The 22924-nt window shown below is 42.6% G+C and overlaps 1 protein-coding gene and 2 pseudogenes across 1 annotated transcript; all 3 read right to left on the reverse strand.

The window, feature by feature from the left end:
* Positions 1–10698: 10698 nt before the first annotated feature.
* Positions 10699–11674, reverse strand: LOC142855332 (vomeronasal type-1 receptor 44-like; annotated as a pseudogene).
* Positions 11675–11921: 247 nt separating this feature from the next.
* LOC142855333 (vomeronasal type-1 receptor 48-like) lies at positions 11922–12859 on the reverse strand (annotated as a pseudogene).
* Positions 12860–21467: 8608 nt separating this feature from the next.
* On the reverse strand, positions 21468–22400 carry LOC142855534 (vomeronasal type-1 receptor 44-like). Its single transcript, XM_075982011.1, has one exon. It carries the CDS (start codon positions 22398–22400, stop codon positions 21468–21470), a length of 933 nt encoding a protein of 310 aa, XP_075838126.1.
* Between the last annotated feature and the right edge of the window lie 524 nt (positions 22401–22924).

The raw sequence follows: 22924 nt of genomic DNA on the forward strand, positions 1-22924 counted from the left end.
AGACTGGCTAGGCTCCCACCAAGCCAGCACATTGCATAGGATCAAAACCGCGTGCCATTGTCCTTGGCGTCTCATCAGCCCTCATTGTTCGCCATGTTCCGAGAGTCCAGTTTTATCCCATGCTTTTTCTGGTAACAGTCCAGCTGGCCTTGGTGAGCTCGCAGTAGATCATCTCCACTGTCTCAGTGGGTGGGTGCACTCCTCGTGGTCCCGACATCTTTGCTCATGTTCTCACTCCTTCTGCTCCTCATTGGGACCTTGGGAGCTCAGTCCAGTGCTCCAGTGTGGGTCTCTGTCTCTATCTCCATCCATCGCCAGATGCAAGTTCTAGGATGGTATGCAATATATTCGTCAGTATTGCTCTAGGGTAGGGTCATTTCAGGTTCCCTATCCTCAGCTGCCCAGGGAACTAACTGGGGACCTCAGCTTGGGCACCTGGGAGCCCCTCTAGGGTCAAGTCTCCTGCCCACCCTAAAGTGGGTCCCTTAACTAAGAATTGTGGTTCCGTGCTCCCCTATCCAACCTTCCTTTATCCCGATCCTCCTGTTTCCCCAAGTCCACCCTCCTTCCCTTCTACCTTTTCTCTCCCCATCTCCCCTAACCCCCATCCCACCCCACCCCCAAGATCCCACTTTTCCCCCCGGCAATTTTGTCTACTTCCCTTATCCAAGAGGATAACTATATGTTTTTCCTTGGGTTCACCTTCTTACTTAGCTTCTTTAGATTCGCCTATTGTAGACTCCGTGAACCCTATTTATGGCTAGAAACCAATTATGAGTGAGTACATCCCATGTTCGTCTTTTTGGGCCTGGGATACCTCACTCAGGATAGTGTTTTCTATTTCCATCCATTTGCATGCAAAATTCGAGAAGTCATTGTTTTTTACCGCAGCGTAGTACTCTAGTGTGTATATATTCCATACTTTCTTCATCCATTCTTCCATTGAAGGGCATCTAGGTTGTTTCCAGGTTCTGGCTATTACAAATAATACTGCTATGAACATAGTTGAACAAATGCTTTTGACATGTGATAGAGCATCTCTTGGGTAAATTCCCAAGAGTGGTATTGCTGGGTCCAGGGGTAGGTTGATCCCGAATTTCCGGAGAAACCGAAACACTGACTTCCACAGTGGTTGCACAAGATTGCATTCCCACCAGCAATGGATGAGGGTACCCCTTCCTCCACAGCCTCTCCAGCAAAGGCTATCCTTGGTGTTTTTGACTTTAGCCAATCTTACAAGTGTAAGATGATATCTCAAAGTTGTTTTGATTTGCATTTCCCTGATCGCTAAGGAGGTTGAGCATGACCTTAAGTGTCTTTTGGTCATTTGAACTTCTTCTGTTGAGAATTCTCTGTTCAGTTCAGCGCCCCATTTTTTAATTGGGTTAATTAGCATTTTAAAGTCTAGTTTCTTGAGTTCTCTATATATTTTGGAGATCAGACCTTTGTCTGTTGCGGGGTTGGTGAAGATCTTCTCCCAGTCAGTAGGTTGCCTTTGTGTCTTAGTGACAGTGTCCTTTGCTTTACAGAAGCTTCTCAGTTTTAGTAGGTCCCATTTATTCAATGTTGCCCTTAATGTCTGTGCTTCTGGGGTTATACCTAAGAAGCGATCGCCTGTGCCCATCTGTTGTAGGGTATTGCCCACTTTCTCTTCTATCAGGTTCAGTGTTTTCGGGCTGATATTGAGGTCTTTAATCCATTTGGACTTGAGTTTTGTGCACGGTGATAGATATGGGTCTATTTTCATTCTTCTACAGGTTGACATCCAGTTGTGCCAGCACCATTTGTTGAAGATGCTTTCTTTCTTCCAATGTAAACTTTTAGCTCCTTTATCGAAAATGAGGTGTTCATAGGTTTGTGGGATAAAGTCCGGGTCTTCTATACGATTCCATTGGTCGACTTCTCTGTTTTTATGCCAGTACCACCCTGTTTTCATTACTGTAGCTCTGTAATAGAGTTTGAAGTCAGGGATGGTAATGCCTCCAGAAGATCCTTTATTGTATAGGATTGTTTTGGCTATCCTGGGTTTTTTGTTTTTCCATATAAAGTTGATTATTGTCCTCTCCAGATCTGTGAAGAATTTTGATGGGATCTTGATGGGGATTGCATTGAATCTATAAATTGCCTTTGGTAGAATTGCCATTTTTACTATGTTGATCCTCCCAATCCAAGAGCAAGGGATGTCCATCCATTTTTTGGTATCCTCTTCAATTTCTTTCTTCAATGCCTTAAAGTTCTTGTCAAATAGATCTTTCACTTCCTTGGTTAGATTTACCCCAAGATATTTTATGCTGTTTGTGGCTATCGTGAATGGAGAAGCTTCTCTGATTTCCCTCTCTGCTTCCATATCCTTTGAGTATAGGAGGGCGACTGATTTTTTGGAGTTGATCTTGTATCCAGCCACATTACTAAAGCTGTTTATCAGCTGTAAAAGTTCTTTGGTGGAATTTTGGGGGTCGCTTATGTACACTATCATATCATCTGCGAATAACGAAAGTTTAACTTCTTCATTTCCAATTCGAATCCCCTTGATCCCATTATGCTGTCTTATTGCTATTGCTAGAACTTCCAGCACTATATTGAAGAGGTATGGTGAAAGTGGGCAGCCTTGTCGCGTTCCTGAGTTAAGCGGGATGGCTTTGAGTTTCTCTCCATTTAATTTGATGTTAGCTGTCGGCTTGCTGTATATAGCTTTTATTATATTTAGGTATGACCCTTGTATCCCTAATCTCTCCAAGACTTTTAACATAAATGGATGTTGAATTTTGTCAAATGCTTTTTCAGCATCTAATGAAATGATCATATGGTTTTTTTCTTTCAGTTTATTTATATGATGGATTACATTGATAGATTTTCGTATGTTGAACCAGCCCTGCATCTCAGGAATGAAGCCTACTTGATCATAATGGATAATTTTTCGGATGTGTTCTTGGATTCGGTTTGCCAGTATTTTGTTGAGGATTTTTGCGTCGATATTCATGAGTGAGATCGGCCTGTAATTCTCTTTCCTGGTTGAGTCTTTGTGTGGTTTTGGTATCAGAGTAACTGTAGCTTCATAAAAGGAATTTGGTAATGACCCTTCTGTTTCTATATTGTGGAATACATTGAGGAGTATAGGTATTAGGTCTTCTTGGAAGTTCTGGTAGAATTCCGCATTGAAACCATCTGGCCCTGGGCTTTTTTTGGTAGGGAGGTTTTTGATAACAGCTTCTAGTTCTTCGCGACTGACAGGTCTGTTTAGCTTGTTCACCTGGTCCTGATTTAATTTTGGTAAATCGTATTTATCTAAGAAAGTGTCCATTTCTTTTACATTTTCCAGTTTAGTGGCATACAAGCTTTTGTAGTAAGATCTAATGACTCTCTGAATTTCCTCTGTGTTTGTGGTTATGTCCCCCTTTTCATTTCTGATCTTATTAATTTGCAAATTTTCTCTCTGCCGTTTGATTAGTTTGGATAGGGGTTTGTCAATCTTGTTGATTTTTTCCAGGAACCAGCTTCTTGATTCATTGATTCTTTGGATTGTTTTTTGTGTTTCTATTTTGTTGATTTCAGCCCTCAGTTTGATTATTTCCAGTCTTCTACTCCTCCTAGGTGAGTCTGCTTCTTTTTTTTCTAGAGCTTTCAGGTGGGCTGTTAAGTCTCCAATATGTGCTTTCTCTGTTTTCTTTAAGTGGGCACTTAGTGCTATGAACTTTCCTCTCAGGACTGCTTTCATAGTGTCCCATAAGTTCGAGTATGTTGTTTCTTTATTTTCATTGAATTCAAGGAAGACTTTAATTTCTTTCTTTATTTCCTCCTTAATCCAGGTATGGTTCAGTAGTTGACTGTTCAGTTTCCATGAGTTTGTAGGCTTTCTGGGGGTAGCATTGTTGTTGAATTCTAACTTTAATCCATGGTGGTCTGATAAGACACAGGTGGTTAGTAATATTTTTTTGTAGCTGTGTAAGTTAGCTTTGTTACCAAGTATGTGGTCAATTTTCGAGAAGGTTCCATGAGCTGCAGAGAAAAAGGTATATTCTTTCCTATTTGGGTGGAATATTCTATAGATGTCTGTTAAGTCCATTTGCTTCATTACCTCCATTAATTCTCTAATTTCTCTGTTAGGTTTCTGTCTGATTGACCTGTCCATTGGTGAAAGAGGAGTGTTGAAGTCTCCTACTATTAGTGTGTGCGGTTTGATGGCTGCCTTGAATTTTAGCAATGTTTCTTTTACATACGTGGGTGCTTTTATATTAGGGGCATAGATATTCAGGATTGAGATTTCTTCCTGATGAATTTTTCCTGTTATGAGTATAAAATGTCCCTCTCCATCTCTTTTGATTGATTTAAGTTTGAAGTCAACTTTGTTAGAAATTAGTATGGCCACACCTGCTTGTTTCTTAGGTCCATTTGCTTGATAAGCCTTTTCCCAGCCCTTTACTCTGAGTAGGTGCCTGTCTTTGTGGTTGAGGTGTGTTTCTTGTAGACAGCAGAATGTTGGATCCTGTTTTCGTATCCAGTCTCTTAGCCTGTGCCTTTTTATAGGTGAGTTGAGTCCATTGACATTAAGTGATATTAATGACCAGTGGTTGTTAACTCCGGTCACTTTTTAAGTAGTAGGGTTTGTGTGTTTCCCTTCTTTGAGTTGCGCTGGTGAAGGGTCTCTAGATGTCCGAGTTATTGAGGTCTTTGTTGGACTCCTTGGTTAGTGATTTTCCTTCTATTATTTTCTGTAAGGCTGGATTTGTGGCTACGTATTGCTTAAATTTGTTTTTATCCTGGAAAATTTTGTTTTCTCCATTTATGGTGAACGAAAGCTTGGCTGGATATAGTAGTCTGGGCTTGCATCCATGGTCTCTTAGTTTTTGCAGTACATCTATCCAGGACCTTCTGGCTTTCATGGTTTCCATAGAGAAGTCAGGTGTAAGTCTGATAGGTTTACCTTTATAAGTAAGTTGGCCTTTTTCCTTTGCGGCTCTTAATATTCTTTCTTTATTCTGTATATTTTGTGTTTTGATTATTATATGGCGAGGGGATGTTTTTTTTTGATCCAGCCTATTTGGGGTTCTGTATGCCTCTTGAACCTTCATAGGTACATCCTTCTTCAGGTTGGGAAAGTTTTCTTCTATAATTTTGTTAAGTATATTTTCTGGACCGTTGAGCTGCACTTCTTCTCCTTCTTCTACTCCAATTATTCTTAGGTTTGGTCTTTTTATTGTGTCCCATATTTCCTGAATGTTTTGTGATGAGAGTTTGTTGGACTTGCTGTTTTCTTTGATCAGTGCGTTTATTTTCTCTATGTTATCCTCAGACTCTGAGATTCTTTCTTCTATCTCTTGTATTCTGCTGGTTATGCTTGTTTCTGTAGTCTCTATTCGTTTACCTAGATTTTCCATGTCCAGCCGGCCCTCTGTTTGTGTTTTCTTCTTTGCCTCCATTTCATTTTTCAAATCATGAACTGTTTCCATTATCTGCTTGATTGTTTTTCCTTGCTTTCCTAGGGTATCATTCACTGATTTACTCAATTCCTTGAACTTTCTGTTATACTTCTCATCCATTTCTATAAGGACGTTTTTTATATGCTGTTTAAGGGTGTCAATCACTGTCATGAAGTCAGTTTTTTCTCCTTCTTCATGATTAAGGTGTTCATGTCCTCCTGTTGTGAGGTCGCTGGCTTCTGGTGGTTTCGTGTTGTTCTTCAGATTGTTGGGTGAATTCTTGCATTGGCGTCTCCCCATCTCTTCCTTCCAATATTCTCCTATGGATCTTCTTTTACAGGATCAGGTCTTCTTGCCAACTGATGTACCTTCCAAGTGATGTCACTCCCCCGTGATGTTTCTCCTGGAGTCCAGTTCAGATCTCCTTGCTGCTTGGTTAGCTTCCAAACAAAGGCCCACCCTGCTTGCTGCAGGCAGGTTATGGAGACAAAGGAGCTACCACCTTCCCCTTTGCACTCACCTTCGAGTTCAGTCCCAGCGCCCAGGCAGGCTGAACAGGGAGGCACTCTGCTCCAAGAAGGGAGGGATGGAGGGAGACAGGGGGTAGGGGGATCTGGATGTCAGCTGGATGGGATAGGAAGAGAGAGGAGGTACCGGGCAGTGTAGCCCTGTAGGTTGATCAGGAAGTGTAGGCGGGCTGTTCCCGGGTGCCGCAGCACTCACTCACCACAATGATGTCTCACTAGGTGCCCTGATGAAACTCCGTGCTGCTTGGTTCGCTCGCAGACAAAGGGCCCACCCTGCTTGCTGCAGGCGGGCTATGGGGACAAAGAAGCCCCCGAGCTCCCCTTTACCCTACGCTTGGGGTTAGGACCCAGCGCCCAAGCAGGCAGAGCAGGGAGGCTCTCTGCCACCAGGGAAGGGAGGGGGGAGAGAAACAGAGGGTGGGGGGATCTGGATGTAAGCTGGATGGGATAGGAAGAGAGAGGAGGTACCGGGCAGTGTAGCCCTGTAGGTTGATCAGGAAGTGTAGGCGGGCTGTTCCCGGGTGCCGCAGCCCTCACTCACCACAATGATGTCTCACTAGGTGCCCTGATCGAAACTCCGTGCTGCTTGGTTCGCTCGCAGACAAAGGGCCCACCCTGCTTGCTGCAGGCGGGCTATGGGGACAAAGAAGCCCCCGAGCTCCCCTTTACCCTACGCTTGGGGTTAGGACCCAGCGCCCAAGCAGGCAGAGCAGGGAGGCTCTCTGCCACCAGGGAAGGGAGGGGGAAGAGAAACAGAGGGTGGGGGGATCTGGATGTAAGCTGGATGGGATAGGAGAGAGAGCCACATTTGTTTTTGTAATTAAAATGATTACAGGTCTTCCCAGGACTCAAGCCTGTAGCCAGAATGTTCACTAAGTGTTTGCATACTCCTCCAGAAACTGAAGTAGGGCAGCTTTCCCTTAGAGTGAGAGAGAGAACTCTGTGGAGCCTGGCCACAGATGCCACTCTTAGCTCTGGAAACTCACATGGGCTGCAGAAGAACCTGCCGTCCTGACCCTCCCCACAGCGCAGTCACAGCTGAGACTGGCTTTCTCCCTAAGTGGCTTTGCCCTCCTTGTCACATGCACTGTGAGTAACAGTAAAAGTACGGAGGTTTGAGTTTATCTCTAGAAAGATGCAGTTTGAAAAATATGAAAGCTATGCAAAGAGCAAAGGAAATGAATGAGATAGTCTGTCCCATCGGCTTCTCTGAAGAGAGGAAGGACCATGAATTTCCCCTAGCAGAGAAATTGGAAGTGATTTTTATTTCAGTTCATAGAACATAAAGATTGATTCCACCAAGCTCTGCACTTACCAGTTCCTGGTTCCTCAGGGTCCAGAGAGATCATCATATTCTCTCTGTGCTGTATAGTTAGTTGTCTGCAGTTTCTCCATGGTCTCCTCCGCTGACATTTTTTTAACTTCTAAAGTCTGGACAGAGACCAACACCACCAGTTGGCAACTTTTGAAAGTGAACTGAGGAAGAAAAATATATGAAAAATCTTGATTATATACTGTCTATTAGTGAGACAATATTCTCTAAGAGTGGAAAATGGGGTGGGACTTATTTCAAAAGATCCTGGAAAATTTTTTAATTACCCTATCTACAGAAGTCACTTATAATACTCATATCTGGGATATGACAACCACACATGTTAAGAGGGTTTAAATGAAATGTAAAAAGAAAACATCAATTTTCTTATTTACATATTAAAAGTACACACATGGAACATGCATGCTAACACAGGTGGTCAACGTGAAATTTTACACTCAAAAACAATACAGGCTTAAGATTAATGCAATGTAATTGGAAGATTCTAAATTACAGAGACAAACATCCTTCACTACAAATCCCTCGTTCGTGCAGTACACAGTCCCCTGTGCTGAGGGGCTGCCAGAGCTCAGCATCTCCTGCAGATACTGAAAACCTCCCTGAGCCCCCTGCTCTTCCTCTACAGCCTGCCTGGGACCCGACCACCTTCCGAGTCTGCACGGTGTGCAGAGCACTTACCCAGATGGACATGACAGGGGAATTCTCTGCCTGAGGAGATCCTCACAGGCTTGGGTTACTGGTGCCTTTAATGCCTCTCTGAAACCTGCAATTCTAATGCCTCTGTGTGACTAAGATCCCGTTGGGGCCCTGAGGAACATGGCATCCCTGGTGGGAATTTTGTGTGTCTGTTAGTTTTAATCCATTCCATCCTAGAAAACATCAAACTGAGGTGGTGGGGCGGTGCTGGGCTCAAACTTTCCTCATAAACTCCCATGACACATCTGTCAGAGGAGTGTGAGTGTCACATCACATAGGCGACCAAACTTGGCTCATTTTTAACTTCATACGTAATTTGTCTCTACCAATTTTAGACTTTTTAATTTCTCGGCACTAAGATAAGGGGTTTGGATGCTCCCATGAGTTTCTGTGACTCTGAAATTCCCATACGTTTCCACAAAGCTCCTCGCATTTGCCTTTCCATCTGACAGTCAGTGTCGGTGCTGCTCTGAGGTGTGATTGTGGTGTCTCATTGTGTGTTTCATGCTCTTCTCCCAGGGGCATGAAGCAATACTAAACCTCTCCCTTGCATATTTTACATATGTTTATTTGGGGATTTTTAATAAATATATTCTTTCTTTTTGTTTTTGGTGTTGTATCGTTGTGTGTTGGCCTGGACGCACTCCTGTCTCTCATGCTGTCTTGCTTTCACCGCCCTCCTGTTTCCGCTTCAGGGCTACAGAATTGAGCCACCAGGCCCCTCTGCTCACGTGTTTTATGCATCTTACTGCTGTGTGGTTTCTTTCTAGTCAACCACACTCTTGATATTTTAAAGGAACATCACCTTGCTAAACACCATTCTATCGGGTAACATGCAGGCTGATCTGAACGCTGTGACTCACTCACACAGGACATGGAACAGACCTCTGGTCTTTCTCTTCCCACTCAACTCTAGGTGTGAATGGGTGCCTCACACTTTTGCTGGGTGAAGTGTGCCTCTGAGTGTGTGCTAAGCAGTGTGAATTGTTTCACTGAGTGTATGTTCACCTGTGTGAAGTGTGCCTCTGAGTCTGTAAGCTGTGTGAAATGTTTGGGTAAGTGTGTCCATCTGTGTGAAGGATGTTCTGAGTGTGTGTTGGGTTGTGTGATGTGTGCCTCTATGTGTTTTAAGTTATATGAACTGTGTCTAAGTGTGTTGGTCTGTATGAAGTGTGCTTCCCATGGCGTTGATCATGTGAAGCATGCCTCACATGATAAACTTTGTTTATGACTCTTTATACTCTTTATGATCTCTCTTCCAATCCTACGTTTATCTAACAGTATGACCCATTTAGAAGTATTTTATGTCAGAATCTGTCTAATTGTGAATCTGTAATTCTTTACTATCCAGGAACATTATTTGTTTTGCAGTTTTAAATCACTAAGCATGTAAGAATCTAAGCTGTGACATTCACAGGTAAAAAACAGTTATTGCAGGCAGAGCCACTTGTGACTGAATCAGTTGTGCCTCTGAGCTGCAGAGTGACAGGCTGCTCTGAATGTTGGCTCCAACTGTCTCCAATTTCAAAATGGAGGATGTACAATTTTACACTAGCTCAGGGGCCACTAGGTAGGAGCCACACTCAGTACTTTAACTCTGAGACTGAGTGTGCAGCCCAGAAACTCTTTTCATCCAAGTTACAGACAAATCTGACAGGCAGAGCACTGTGCAGCCTGGAAACATCTTTCTGTATGGTGGCAGAAATCTGCCATGCACTCCTGCCTGCCTAATCCTGATCCCACAGTCTGCCTAGGCAGCAAGCACAGGCATGGTCTCAGAGTACTTTCTTCCCAATTCAGTCCCTTAAAAGCCATTGAAATGCTTTATAGCCAGAGTTCGCGCTGGCAGCAAAACCCAGGAAGCTGCCTTTTAAAATGGCGTGGCTTTTTTCCTGCTGAGGCAGAGTCAGGAAAAATTCTCTGCAGCACACTCTAGCAAACCGCAAAAAGCTATGTTAAACTCTCTCTCCTTTTTTTAAAAGCCCTCTCAGGTTTTTAAGTGGATTTAGTCAATCACGTTGGGTGCCAATTTGTAGAAGGAACACGAGGCTGCGTTCCTGTTGCCCAGCTCGCGGCCACCTAGCTAGCTTATGCCGCAAACATACAAATTGTATTCTTTTAAACACTGCTTGGCTCATTAGTTTTCTTTATTAATTAACCAATGAAAGCAAAAGATAGAAAGAAGACCCATCTACATCATTGTGCCAGAGAGATGGCTCATCAGGCAAGGATACTGCTTCCTAGAACACTCAAATTTGATTGCCTTCTCCTACATTGGGTGGCCCACAATGGACCCATAACTCTAGCTCTAGAGTATATGATAACTCTGACAAATATGGACATCCACATCCATGTAGACACACAGAAACACACACATGCACTCACATTCACGCAAACACACACACACAAACACAAAGAGTTAAAACTTAAAAAGAAATTTTTATTTAAAAATTAAAAGCAATGTGTTAACTCAGGTCAAGTGAGAATAACCTCACAGGTCTCCTTGAAAACCCCATGAAAAAATAAAAACTTCACATGATATCTGAGGGCGAGGCAGTTAATTTTCTTTATATAACCTGCCATCCACACATAGTAAACAGATTCAACATAAAATGATGACTTTAAATTTTAATTTAAGGCACAGATTGTTCCTACCATGCCACAATTCGCAGCTCTGATGACAGCATATTGTTTATATTAAGGGATCATACCCATCACTGAATAATCAAATATTTATTGTCCTCCCACACATTGATCTCAAAAACTTAATCATATGCTTTTCAGTACTAATCAGCACAAAAGGACTGACTGTGGCATAGCTATGGGACACAAGAATCTGGATACAGTAGAATATTGAGCCATCCTTGAACTTCATTCTTGAGTGGAAGATAACAATATCCAAAATGTAGAAAACCACGAAGAAGCTCATGAGCAGCAGGATGGTCCGGGTGGCCCATAGCTCTGAAGATGCTTTTGGAGAGAGGCTGGTGCTGTGAAGATGCTGGGACAGCTTCTTGTGCCTGCACAGGAGAGTCAGCAAGTACCCGCTGGAGAAGGCCATGAGACTAATAAGAAAGGCTTCCCTGAGGGCCAGCCGTGTGGAAAATGTACTTCAAATTACATAACTCTTAGATAAAAGATGCCAGAATTGGGTACCATACGTGTAGTTACCCAAGGTCAAAATGTTTGTGGTCGTAATCGACACTAAGAAGTGATTGCCAATGGCCCTACAGGAGACACTCATGGATAGAAGAGCAAAGAGATGGGATAGGGAGATTTGTCCTTGAACTTTCCTAAACAGGAGCTTCAGGGACTGAGGATGATAGCCTGGAGGACACTCAACAGGCTGGTGGTACACAGGGAGAGACACCTGAAAATTCTGTACGAGTAAACAAGGAATTTGCATATAATGTTCTTAATTCCACCAGAAAAAAAAGTCTGTAACTATGTCTGCGGTGATCAGAAACAATAATATGTGGATTAGGGCCAAAAGATCAATGGTCAGGTCATCAATTACTTGGATGACATATTAGTTGACTCAAGTATAAATACTTTACAAAGAATTTTGATTATGCTTGCCTCTGTAGTAAAGCCTGGTTTGGTGAAGACAGAGGCAGTCTGGAGATGCAGTCTGAGAGCAGGATCACCCTTCAGTTTGAGTACTGCTAAAGGTAAATGAGCTCTCTAATGACTGGCACCATGCTTCTCTGGTCTTCAGCAGTAACCCCTATATACGCCTCTGGGTTTTTATTATTAATACCAATTAGAATTCATACTGCAGGTTTTCTTCTCTTTCCCTATCTTTCTTATCCATCTAGACGAATTCTCTGACTAACACCACAACCAGACTATTGAGTACCAGGACCCAAGGATCCTCCTATCTCTATATCCTGTTGTTATAGATGTTTATGCATGGCCAAAACTCACTTTTTTGTGTAAGCTGCGATATTACACTCTGGTCGTTGTCCTCTCACACATAGACAAGAAAAGGCCAATGATATCCTTTTCAGTGCTAATGAACACAAAAGGACTGACTGTAGCATAGCTATGGCTCACAAGCAGCAGAATAAAGTAAAATATTGGATCATCTTTGAACATATGCCTTGAGAATATCATAATGCTATCCAAGATACACATGAGCACAAAGAAGCACAAGAGCAGCAGGATAGTCCGGGTGGCCCTTTGCTCTGGTGATGCTTTTGGAGAAAATCTGGCGATGTGAAGATGCTGGACCTGCTTCTTGTGCCTGCACAGCAGAATCAGCATGTACCCGCTGGAGAGGAACATGATACCCATAACGAAAACGTCCCTGAAGATGAACAATGTGGACATTATGTATTTCATTGGGACACTGAAATGTACAAGAGAGCAAGATTCAGTCATATAGAGTAGGTGGTCTGAGGTCACATTAGGGGTCTTAACCATGGAGATGAAAAGGTAAGTGGGAAATGATGAATAGAAGGAACAAAGGGCAAACAAGGACCACAAGTTGTGACATGGGGATAATTTTCTTTTGAACTTTGCTAAACAGGAGTTTCTGGGGCTGAGAGTGATGGCCTGGAGCACACTCAGCAAGCAGGTGCCACAAACAGAGAGACCCCTCAAAAATCTGTATAAGAAGAGAAGAGATTTACATGTGATGTCGTCCCATCCATGATGAAACATGAAAATATCAGCAGCTATGATGCTCGCAACCAGCAGCAACAGAAGGTGGATTACAGCTAAGAAGCCAATGGGCAAGTCAGTGAGTCTGGGCTTGTGCTCACTACTGAATGTGAGGACGTGGAAAGGAGAAGGACACTGTTGCCTGAGATTCCAATGCTTATCTCAGAGAAGAAAGTGTTTCTAAAGTTAGTGTAAGTGTACAGCTTTCTGTTCTGACTCATCTTATGTGGTCAAGAAGCACAGAGTAAACCTTGTGGGGGAAAAGCAAGAGACCCCACATCTCAGACAGCCTTGATTGTGAATCTTAACCAATGCTATCACCTTGGGAATACATGACAAGTTGAGCTCAGTTCATCCTTCTCCAATGAATCCTCTACATCAGCTCACCCCAACCTCAGAAGACACCCATTGTCCTGTTGTTCTAGTGCTTTCCCAGTGTTGTGTTTCCCTGTCCTTTGTGAGGCTCCCTTGCACATGGGCATTCATGGAAACCAACAGCAGTGCATCACAGCACACACTGCCGTCCCCACTGCTGCTGTGAGAGTGTCCCCATGAACTGTCCTGTTCTCCCCTGCAGAGTTCTCATCGTCGGGGACACAAGCAGCTGGTTGTGGTGAATTCGAACTAGGAAGATTGCAAAAACTAGAAATGCCACCTTCACAGGACAGAACTCCTATGCGCTTGCCATGGACAGGGTCCTTTATTTCAGTTTCCTCTTTGTTCTGTTCCTTTACTACCAAATATTCTTAATAATGTTTTATTACGAATATTGAGAATTGTGATCCCTAATAGACTACTTCAAATTCTCCCCGTGACCTGCCATTGTTTCAGAGCGTAGCTTTGAGGATTCTGAGGCTGAGTTCCATACACCTCCTCTAGATATGTGAACAGCCATGCGCCTGTGTCTGGAGTACATCATGAGTGACATGCAATGAAGACTACACACCAGGCATGAAGTGTGTCCGGCACATGATGGTCTCTGTGAAGTGTTGGCTGATGGCTTTCTCATGTATGCCTTATGCGTGTAGTATTGGACAATGAAGGCAGCTCTGTTAATGACTGTTCAGCTCCGTCCTGCCTGAAATGAAAAGGACAGAAATGAGAGAAGAAAGTAAGGGCAATGTAACATCTGCACAAACCTCTACAGAACTCCAATGTGCTTTCCTTTTTTCAATCCTGGGGTTTCTCTCTTCACCTTGACCATTTTCAGTACTAGCAAGCTGTTGGTTGCAAACAACATTAGCCACACACAGGTTCTAATTTTTCCTTATTTAGTATGAGAATTCAGAGTGACTCTGTGTGAATTCAAACAGAACTACCATTACAGTAGCATTCCTTCATGTGGTTCCAGAGGAAGGAAAAGCACCCAAGACAACATGAAAGGTGAACTCCTTAGGATTCTGACGTCATCTCTCCTGCAATGAGTGCTGTTATTTCTCCAGACTCAAAAGACATGAGGCTAAAATTTCTACCAGGAAGGTTGTGAAATGTTAGGCTGGCAGAATGTCTCTAATAGAATAAATGTGTTTGATATCATGTAGCATCATCCATACAGAGCAGATGATGCAACCAACCGAGACATGTGTGGTGGTGCACACTTGTAGGCTAGTTTTAAGAAGTAGAGACAGGAGGATCACAACAATAGACAGTGGACATGAAAACTTGATCCTGAGTCAATTCTTAGAACCCATGAGAAGTAGAGAGAGAACCAACTCTACAATGTTTTTCTAGCACACATGAGAGCACTAACATTTTATAGTTTGTCCGGTGAGATGGCATTAAGAGAATGTCATTGTAAAACTAAGGTTATAAGATGATGCTATTGTATAATAATTTAGACCATGTTACCGTAGTATCTGATATTGAGAGAAAGAAAACATATTAAAGTCTATAAATATACGTGTTTATTTTAGAATTCATAATTGTAATGAGAAATTGGCGAAAATATTTTTAAAGATATTATCCAAATATAAAAATTCTATAGTATCACAAGAAGAGTTAATCGATTTGCCTGATAAAAGGACTGGGTATTTTATATAGCAATGTATTTTGGGTGAATAGTTTTATTAAATTATTTCCACTTAATTGTGAATGTTTCTATAACATATGAAGGTATTTCTCACGTCCCAGTCAATGGGGAGAAGGGAAGGAGAAAGATCAATTTTCCCAAAGTAAAGAAAAGAAAAATAATTTTCTGTACACATATGTTGTGTACAGAATGGTTTCTCTTAATGAACCTGGGGAAATCACAGTGAAGTGGCAATAAAGGTTCCATGAGCCTTCAAGTGGTGACATGTAACACACTGTCACCAGTCCATGATGATCTCTGTAGACTTACAGAATAAATGCTGTGAGTGCAAGCATGTGTGTGTTTGTGTGTTGAAATACATGTAGTTCGTGTTAAATAACGCATGCACTGAAGCGCTCTAAAAGACTAGCTTGAAGGGGGCTGGGAATGGCACCAAGGATAAGAGCACTTGTTAAGGAAGCAGAAGATCAGAGTGTAGATGTCAACACCCACATAAAAAGACTAAAAAGCCTAGCGTGGGAGCTGGAGAGAAGACTCAGCAGTTAGGAGCACATACTGCTCTAGCAGAGAACACAGGATTAGTTCCCAGTATCTACATCAAGAAGCTTACAACTGCTTCTGACTTCATCTTCAGGGGATCTGATGCCCTACTGTGGACAACTGCACACATGTGAACACAGATGCACGTAATTAAAAATGAAAAAATCTGGGCTGCAGAAATTGCTCAGAGTTCAATTTTCAGTAGCTACATTGAGGCTCAGAACTGTCTACAACTGTAGGCCCATTTGATCTGATGCCCACTTCTAATGTGCAGATTACATGCAGACACAAATTCCATACATTTTAAATACATACATCAGAAAAAATTAAAATTCTAAAGAGAAGCTTGTCTGAAACATACATTTTCGCTTTGGTAAGTAGAATGTTATTTCTTTTGAGTACCCAGGTTTCCTTTGTTCTTTTTAGGTCATGAAAAGAAAGAGGAGAGAGAAGAGAGAAGAGACAGAAAGAGGCATGGGTGAGAGGAAACTTTATTCTTACACAAATATCTCATTGTCAAAGTCCTGTGTGCTTTGTTTCCCTACCTATAAAATCTCATGTTCTCTGTCACTTCAGTCCTGAAACCTTAAACTCTTCAGAGAGCAAGGCAGGGGCAGAGGCCTTGAACCCTCTGTGATATTCTCAACATCTTGGCTTCAGGGAACTCTGCTTTGAAATAATAGGAAGAGCTTTACCGGAGGTGGAATTCCACAGCACCAAGACAAAGTTCTCTTTCTTTCTACAGAACACAGACCAAGGATGGGGACATGATTTCATATAATAATGGGTACCGGTTTGCCAGGGACACACAACTCCCTAAGTTACACACTACGTCCACATTTTGCAGGACACCCAATTGCATTCATTCAATTTCATGGTGTCAAATTCTTTATGTATTACAAAGTAAGTCCTGCAATGAAAGATGCTACCATCTTGGCTAGTGTGTCACTGCTGAGAGCATTCTCAGAATTGTGTACCCTTCAGGAAACAAGCTATAGGGCCTCTCGTAGCCTGTCCTACCTTCCTTATCAGGCTATTTAGTTCACATCTGCCCTGCTCAGCATGGACTTTGTGGTCAGCAGACACAACAGATATTCTATGACTTCAGCAAGGTGATTTAAGAGGCACTTCTCAAAATAGAACTTGCAAGGGAATATGCTGAGATAGCTCTGGGAAGGCCTCTTGTATCATGCAAAGAGAAAGGGTTGGTGTTCTGATATAAGCGCTTAAGTAACAGAGAAATGATGGGGCTTTGTGAAAGAGGTACCATGAAAGAGGCCACACTGGGGAAGAGAATGGAAAGGCTTAAAGAACAGAAGAGAAGAAAAACCACACCTGGATGAAGAAATGTCCAGAAGGATCCTGAGCATTTCCTGCTAGAAACAGCTGTGAAGGCTTCAATTGCTCAGGGCAACAGAGCAAGAATCCCCTCCCTGTACTGCACAGAGTCAGGAAGTCATGACTGTAGAAACCGCATCATTCTGTCTTTACCCAAATCGTAGACAACCTGAGATCATTGACATCATTAAATAGACCTCAAACCAGTGACAAGAGGTCAGAACAATTACCTGAATTTGTGATCTGGAGATGAGTGGAGATTGGAAGGGAAGGAAAAAAATTTGTGGTCCCTAGTGCATGCTTGTGGCCTACTGCATCCAGGGAGAAGACAGTCAGGAGTAATGTCTGCTTCCTCCTCTATAGCTATAGCATATACACAACCCACCCATCATCTGGTGCTGAAAGCAAACAGAGCATGGTTTATGTCAGGGCTGAGGGATACCTGTCCATACTTATTATTATGAAATATGCTCTTGATTTTGGCATCTTCATAGCACTCACCTCTGCTGTTTTTATCTAGATTTAAATCTTCTGATTTTGCCAGTGCTCTCCTTTTTGCCCTCTATGGCTAATTCTTATCAGCTAGCCACTGGTTCCACCTCCTGACTTCAGGTTTTCATTTAATTAACACACTCTCAGCTTTACACTATGATCAAAATCCAGCAATGCACCCTTAGCATGTGGTCATTGTTCTCACCCCTGCTGTGAGACAATACAAAATGCATGGGGTGGTCTGGAAAGGGAAACTGCTCCTGCCTCCTACACGTGGGCTTAGGAGGAGATGAGGCCAGTATCCTCTGTGTGTTGCACAGTTTGACCTGCAATGTTGGAGCTCTACTAGAGAGATGGTTTGTGTACCAGGAGAGGCAAACCATCATGAAGCAGATGTCAGCTCTGTGTTCAGAGAGGCCATGAAGTAAATCAACATCAGTAATAGGATGAGCAAAATCACTAAGAGATGACAGCTATTTCTGCAAACTGCTGAAATTAGCCTTCACATTTGTTTTTGTAATTAAAATGATTACAGGTCTTCCCAGGACTAAAGCCTTCAGCCAGAATGTTCACTAAGTGTTTGCATACCCCTCCAGAAACTGAAGTAGGGCAGCTTTCCTTTAGAGTGAGAGAGAGTACTCTGTGGAGCCTGGCCACAGATGCCACGCTCAGCTCTGGGAAACTCACATGGGCTGTAGAAGAACCTGCCGTCCTGACCCTCCCCACAGCGCAGTCACAGCTGAGACTGGCTTTCTCCCTAAGTGGCTTTGCCCTCCTTGTCACATGCACTGTGAGTAACAGTAAAAGTACGGAGGTTTGAGTTTATCTCTCTAGAAAAAAAAGGTGCAGTTTGGAAAAATATGAAAGCTATGCAAAGAGCAAAGGAAATGAATGAGATAGTCTGTCCCATCAGCTTCTCTGAAGAGAGGAAGGACCATGAATTTCCCCTAGCAGAGGAATTGGAAGTGATTTTTCTTTCAGTTAATAGAACATAAAGATTGTTTTCCCCGAGCTCTGCACTTACCAGTTCCTGGTTCCTCAGGGTCCAGAGAGATCATCATATTCTCTCTGTGCTGTATAGTTAGTTGTCTGCAGTTTCTCCATGGTCTCCTCCGCTGACATTTTTTTAACTTCTAAAGTCTGGGCAGAGACCAACACCACCAGTTGGCAACTTCTGAAGGTGAACTGAGAAAGAAAAATATATGAGAAAACTTGGTTATATTCTTTGTTGTAGTGAGACAATATTCTCTAAGAGATGAAATTGGGGATAGACTCATTTCAAAAGATCCTGAAATTATTTTTAATTACCCTATCTACAGAAGTCACTTATAATACTCATATTTGGGATATGACAACCACACATGTTAAGAGGGTTTAATTGAAATATAAAAAGAAAACATCAATTTTCTTATTTACATATTAAAAGTACACACATGGAACATGAATGTTGACACAGGTGGTCAACATGAAATTTTACAATCAAAAAAGGTATACAGGCTTAAGATTAATGCAATATAATTGGAAGATTCTAAATTACAGAGACAAACATCCTTCACTACAAATCCCTCGTTCGTGCAGTACACAGTCCCCTGTGCTGAGGGGCTGCCAGAGCTCAGCATCTCCTGCAGATGCTGAAAACCTCCCTGAGCCCCCTGCTCTTCCTCTACAGCCTGCCTGGGACCAGACCACCTTCCGAGTCTGCACGGTGTGCAGAGCACTTACCCAGATGGACATGACAGGGGAATTTTCTGCCTGAGGAGATCTGCACAGGCTTGGGTTACTGGTGCCTTTAATGCCTCTCTGAAACCTGCAATTCTAATGCCTGTGTGTGACTAAGATCCCGTTGGGGCCCTGAGAAACATGGCATCCCTGGTGGGAATTTTGTGTGTCTGTTAGTTTTACTCCATTGCATCCTAGAAAACATCAAACTGAGGTGGTGGGGCGGGTGCTGGGCTCAAACTTTCCTCATAAACTCCCACGACACATCTGTCAGAGGAGTGTGAGTGTCACATCACATAGGCGACCCAAACTTGGCTCATTTTTAACTTCATACGTAATTGGTCTCTACCAATTTTAGACTTTTTAATTTCTCTTCATTAGCATGAGGGGTTTGGATGCTCCCATGAGTTGTGTGTGACTCTGAAATTCCCATACGTTTCCACAAAGCTCCTCGCATTTGCCTTTCCATCTGACAGTCAGTGTCGGTGCTGCTCTGAGGTGTGATTGTGGTGTCTCATTGTGTGTTTCATGCTCTTCACCCAGGGGCATGAAGCAATACTAAACCTCTCCCTTGAATATTTTCCATATGTTTATTTGGGGATTTTTTAATAAATATTCTTTCTTTGTTTTTGGTGTTGTATCGTTGTGTGTTGGCCTGGACTCACTCTTGTCTCTCACGCTGTCCTTGCTCTCACCACCCTCCTGTTTCCGCTTCAGGGCTACAGACTTGAGCCACCAGGCCCCTCTGCTCACGTGTTTTATGCATCTTACTGCTGTGTGGTTTCTTTCTAGTCAACCACACTCTTGATATTTTAAAGGTTCTCTTGCATCACCTTGCTAAACACCATTCCGTCGGGTAATATGCAGGCTGGTCGGAATGCTGTGACTCACTCAAAGTGTACACAGGACATGGAACAGACCTCCGGTCTTTCTCTTCCCACTCAACTCTAGGTGTGAATTGGTTCATGTTCATGACAGTGCCTCACACTTTTGCTGGGTGAAGTGTGCCTCTGAGTGTGTGCTAAGCAGTGTGAATTGTTTCACTGAGTGTATGTTCACCTGTATGAAGTGTGCCTCTGAGTGTGTTCAGCTTGTGAAATGTTTGGGTAAGTGTGTTCATCTATGTGAAGGATGTTCTGAGTGTGTGTTGGGTTGTGTGATGTGTGCCTCTAAGTGTGTTAAGTTATGTGAACTGTGTCTAAGTGTGTTGACCTGTGTGAAGCGTGCCTCTGAGTATGTTCAGCTGTGTGTCTGTTTGCGGTCCCCTGCACGAAGTGTGTCTCTGAAGAGGTCCTAGATACAAATATGTAGACACACTAGAATCTGACAGTTCTCGCTGACTTGTATTGTTGTTGCAGCTGAGTCATTATCTATGTCTAATTCATTATTTAAATATGCATGTTTTGACCCTATAAAAAGTACTCTGTCTTTTGTCTCTATCAATTTGACTTTTTGTTAGTAATTCACTGAGATGTGGACTCCTGTCTCTCACTGGCATGGTAAGATGTTGAAACTGTTCCTCGTGTACCAAGACTAACATTCTTTAGCATTGGGAAACCATGTCCTGGCACCTCTAGACAGTGGCTTTCCTACCTTTGACTATGACTATTTTAATCCAGTTATGAGCATCATTGTGCCAATAACAGTATGGTTGTCTGTATATAGTTTTTTCTCTATGTGTATGTGTTTTCTTGATCATGTAATAATTTATTCTCAAAACAACATGTGGTTATGTAGCTTTCCAAAGTATAAACAACTACAGCAACTGAATTATTGAGCTGTCATAAGCTCTCACGTGTTTAAAGTACTGGACAGTACCAGAGAGATGGCTCAACAGGAGAGAATACTGCTTCCTAGAAGACTCAAATTTGATTGACTTCTCCTACATTCCGTGCCCTACAATGGCCCATAACTCTAGCTACAGAGTATCTGATAACTCTGACCTCTATGGGCACCTGCATCCATGTGGACACGCACACTCACACTCACACGCACACACACACATGCACTCACACACTCTCACACACACAGTTAAAACTTAAAAAGAAATTTTTGACCCACTTTTTGCCAGGTCCAAAATTTCCTTTTAAGTTTTAACTGTGTGTGTGCGCATGTGTGAGTGCATGGGATAAAACCAGACTAGCTGAACATAGCGGACAATAAGGACTACTGAGAACACAAGAACAATGGCAATGGGTTTTTGATCCTACTACACATACTGGCTTTGTGGGAGCCTAGGCAGTTTGGATGCTCACCTTACTAGACCTGGATGAAGGTGGGTGGTCCTTGGGCTTCCTACAGGTAAGGGAACCCTGACTGCTCTTCAAGCTGATGAGGGAGAGGGACTTGATCGGGGGAGGGGGAGGGAAATGGGAGGCGGTTGCGGGGAGGAGGCAGAAATCCTTAATAAATAAATAAATTTAAAATAAAAAAAAAGAAATTTTTGTTTGCTAACTCAGGTCAAGTGAGAATCACCTCACAGGTCTCCTTGAAAAACCCATGAAAAAATAAAAACTTCACATAAAATCTGAGGGCGAGGCAGTTAATTTTCTTTATATAACCTGCCATCCACACATAGTAAACAGATTCAACAGAAAAATGATGACTTTATATTTTAATTTAAGGCACAGGTTGTTCCCACAATGCCACAATTCACAGCTCTGATGACAGCATATTGTTTATATTAAGATATCATACCTATCACTGAATAATCAAATATTTATTGTCCTCCAACACATTGATCTCAAAAGGTTAATTATATGCTTTTCAGTACGAATCAGCACAAAAGGACTGACTGTGGCATAGCTATGGGACACAAGAATCTGGATACAGTAGAATATTGAGCCATCCTTGAACTTCATTCTTGAGTGGAAGATAACAATATCCAAAATGTAGAAAACCACGAAGAAGCTCATAAGCAGCAGGATAGTCCGAGTGGCCCTTAGCTCTGGAGATGCTTTTAGAGAGAGGCTGTTGCTGTGAAGATGCTGGGACAGCTTCTTGTGCCTGCACAGGAGAGTCAGCATGTACCCGCTGGAGAGCGCCATGAGACTGATCAGGAAGGCTTCCCTGAGGGCCAGCACTGTGGAAACTGCACTTTGTTGGGAGTAGCTCATGGGTAGAAGTGAGCAAGACTGAGTAACATACATAAAGTGTTCCGAGGTCAAATTGAAGGTGGCAGTGATTGATACTAAGAAGTGACAGCTAAGAGACATATAGAGGATACAGAGGAAAAGAAGGCCACAGAAGACATGATAGGGAGATTTATGTTTGAACTTTCCCAAACAGGAGCTTCTAGGGCTGAGTGTGATGGCCCAAAGGACATTCAGCAGGCAGGTAGCACAAAGTGATAGGCCCCTCAGAAACCTGTGCAAATAGATAATGGATTGGCATGTGGTGCAATCCCATCTCTGCTTAGGTATAAACATGTCCACAGCTATAAGACCCATAGTGATGAGCATCGTTAGTTGGATTAGGGATAAGAAATCAATGAAGAGATCAATGGGCTTAGGTCTGTGCCCATCAAAGAGCATGCAGAGGTGGAAAAGAAAAAGGATGCTATTAGCTGAGATCCCAACACTCACTTCAGAGAACACAGTGACTTTTAGGATTGTGCTAGTGTGGAGTGTGTTAGCTTTATTCATTGTAGGTGGATAGAGAACAAATAGTCAAAATCTGTGGAAAAAAAGAAAACTATTCCTTACAGATACCATACACAAATACTGCCTTGTTCACAAATGCCAAACAGCATCGAGCTGGACCAAGAAGTCAGTTCATCCCAATTCTGCATCATCCAATTAGAACTCAGCTCCAGCTCACAGCCCCTAAGCATCCTCACTGTCTCCATGGCCCTAATGCATCCCAATCAAGGCTGGATTTGTATTGTGGGGCTACTTCAGAATATAATCTTTCTTGTACATTAATCATTTCCATGAGTTATAAGAAACATTTCCTCTCCCAATCCATGTCTTTGGTTTATTCTGGGGACAGAGCTGCATATTTCTTGGTTTTCATCTGCATCATCTTGATTGTCAAACAAACAATAGCTCTACCTGTTTGCTGGATTTTAGTGGAGACTATTGCAAAAAACCCCGGAAGATTAACTTCCCAGAGAAAGTGTGCCGTGGGGTCCACGTGAACAGGGTCACTTTCTTTCGGTGCCCTCCTT

Source organism: Microtus pennsylvanicus, chromosome 8 (genome assembly GCF_037038515.1).
Source record: "Microtus pennsylvanicus isolate mMicPen1 chromosome 8, mMicPen1.hap1, whole genome shotgun sequence".
NCBI lineage: Eukaryota > Metazoa > Chordata > Mammalia > Rodentia > Cricetidae > Microtus > Microtus pennsylvanicus.

What these genes read in the sequence shown, in the direction of transcription:
- LOC142855534 (XM_075982011.1), bottom strand. Translation starts at nt 22,400, where the DNA reads ATGAATAAAGCTAACACACTCCACACTAGCACAATCCTAAAAGTCACT.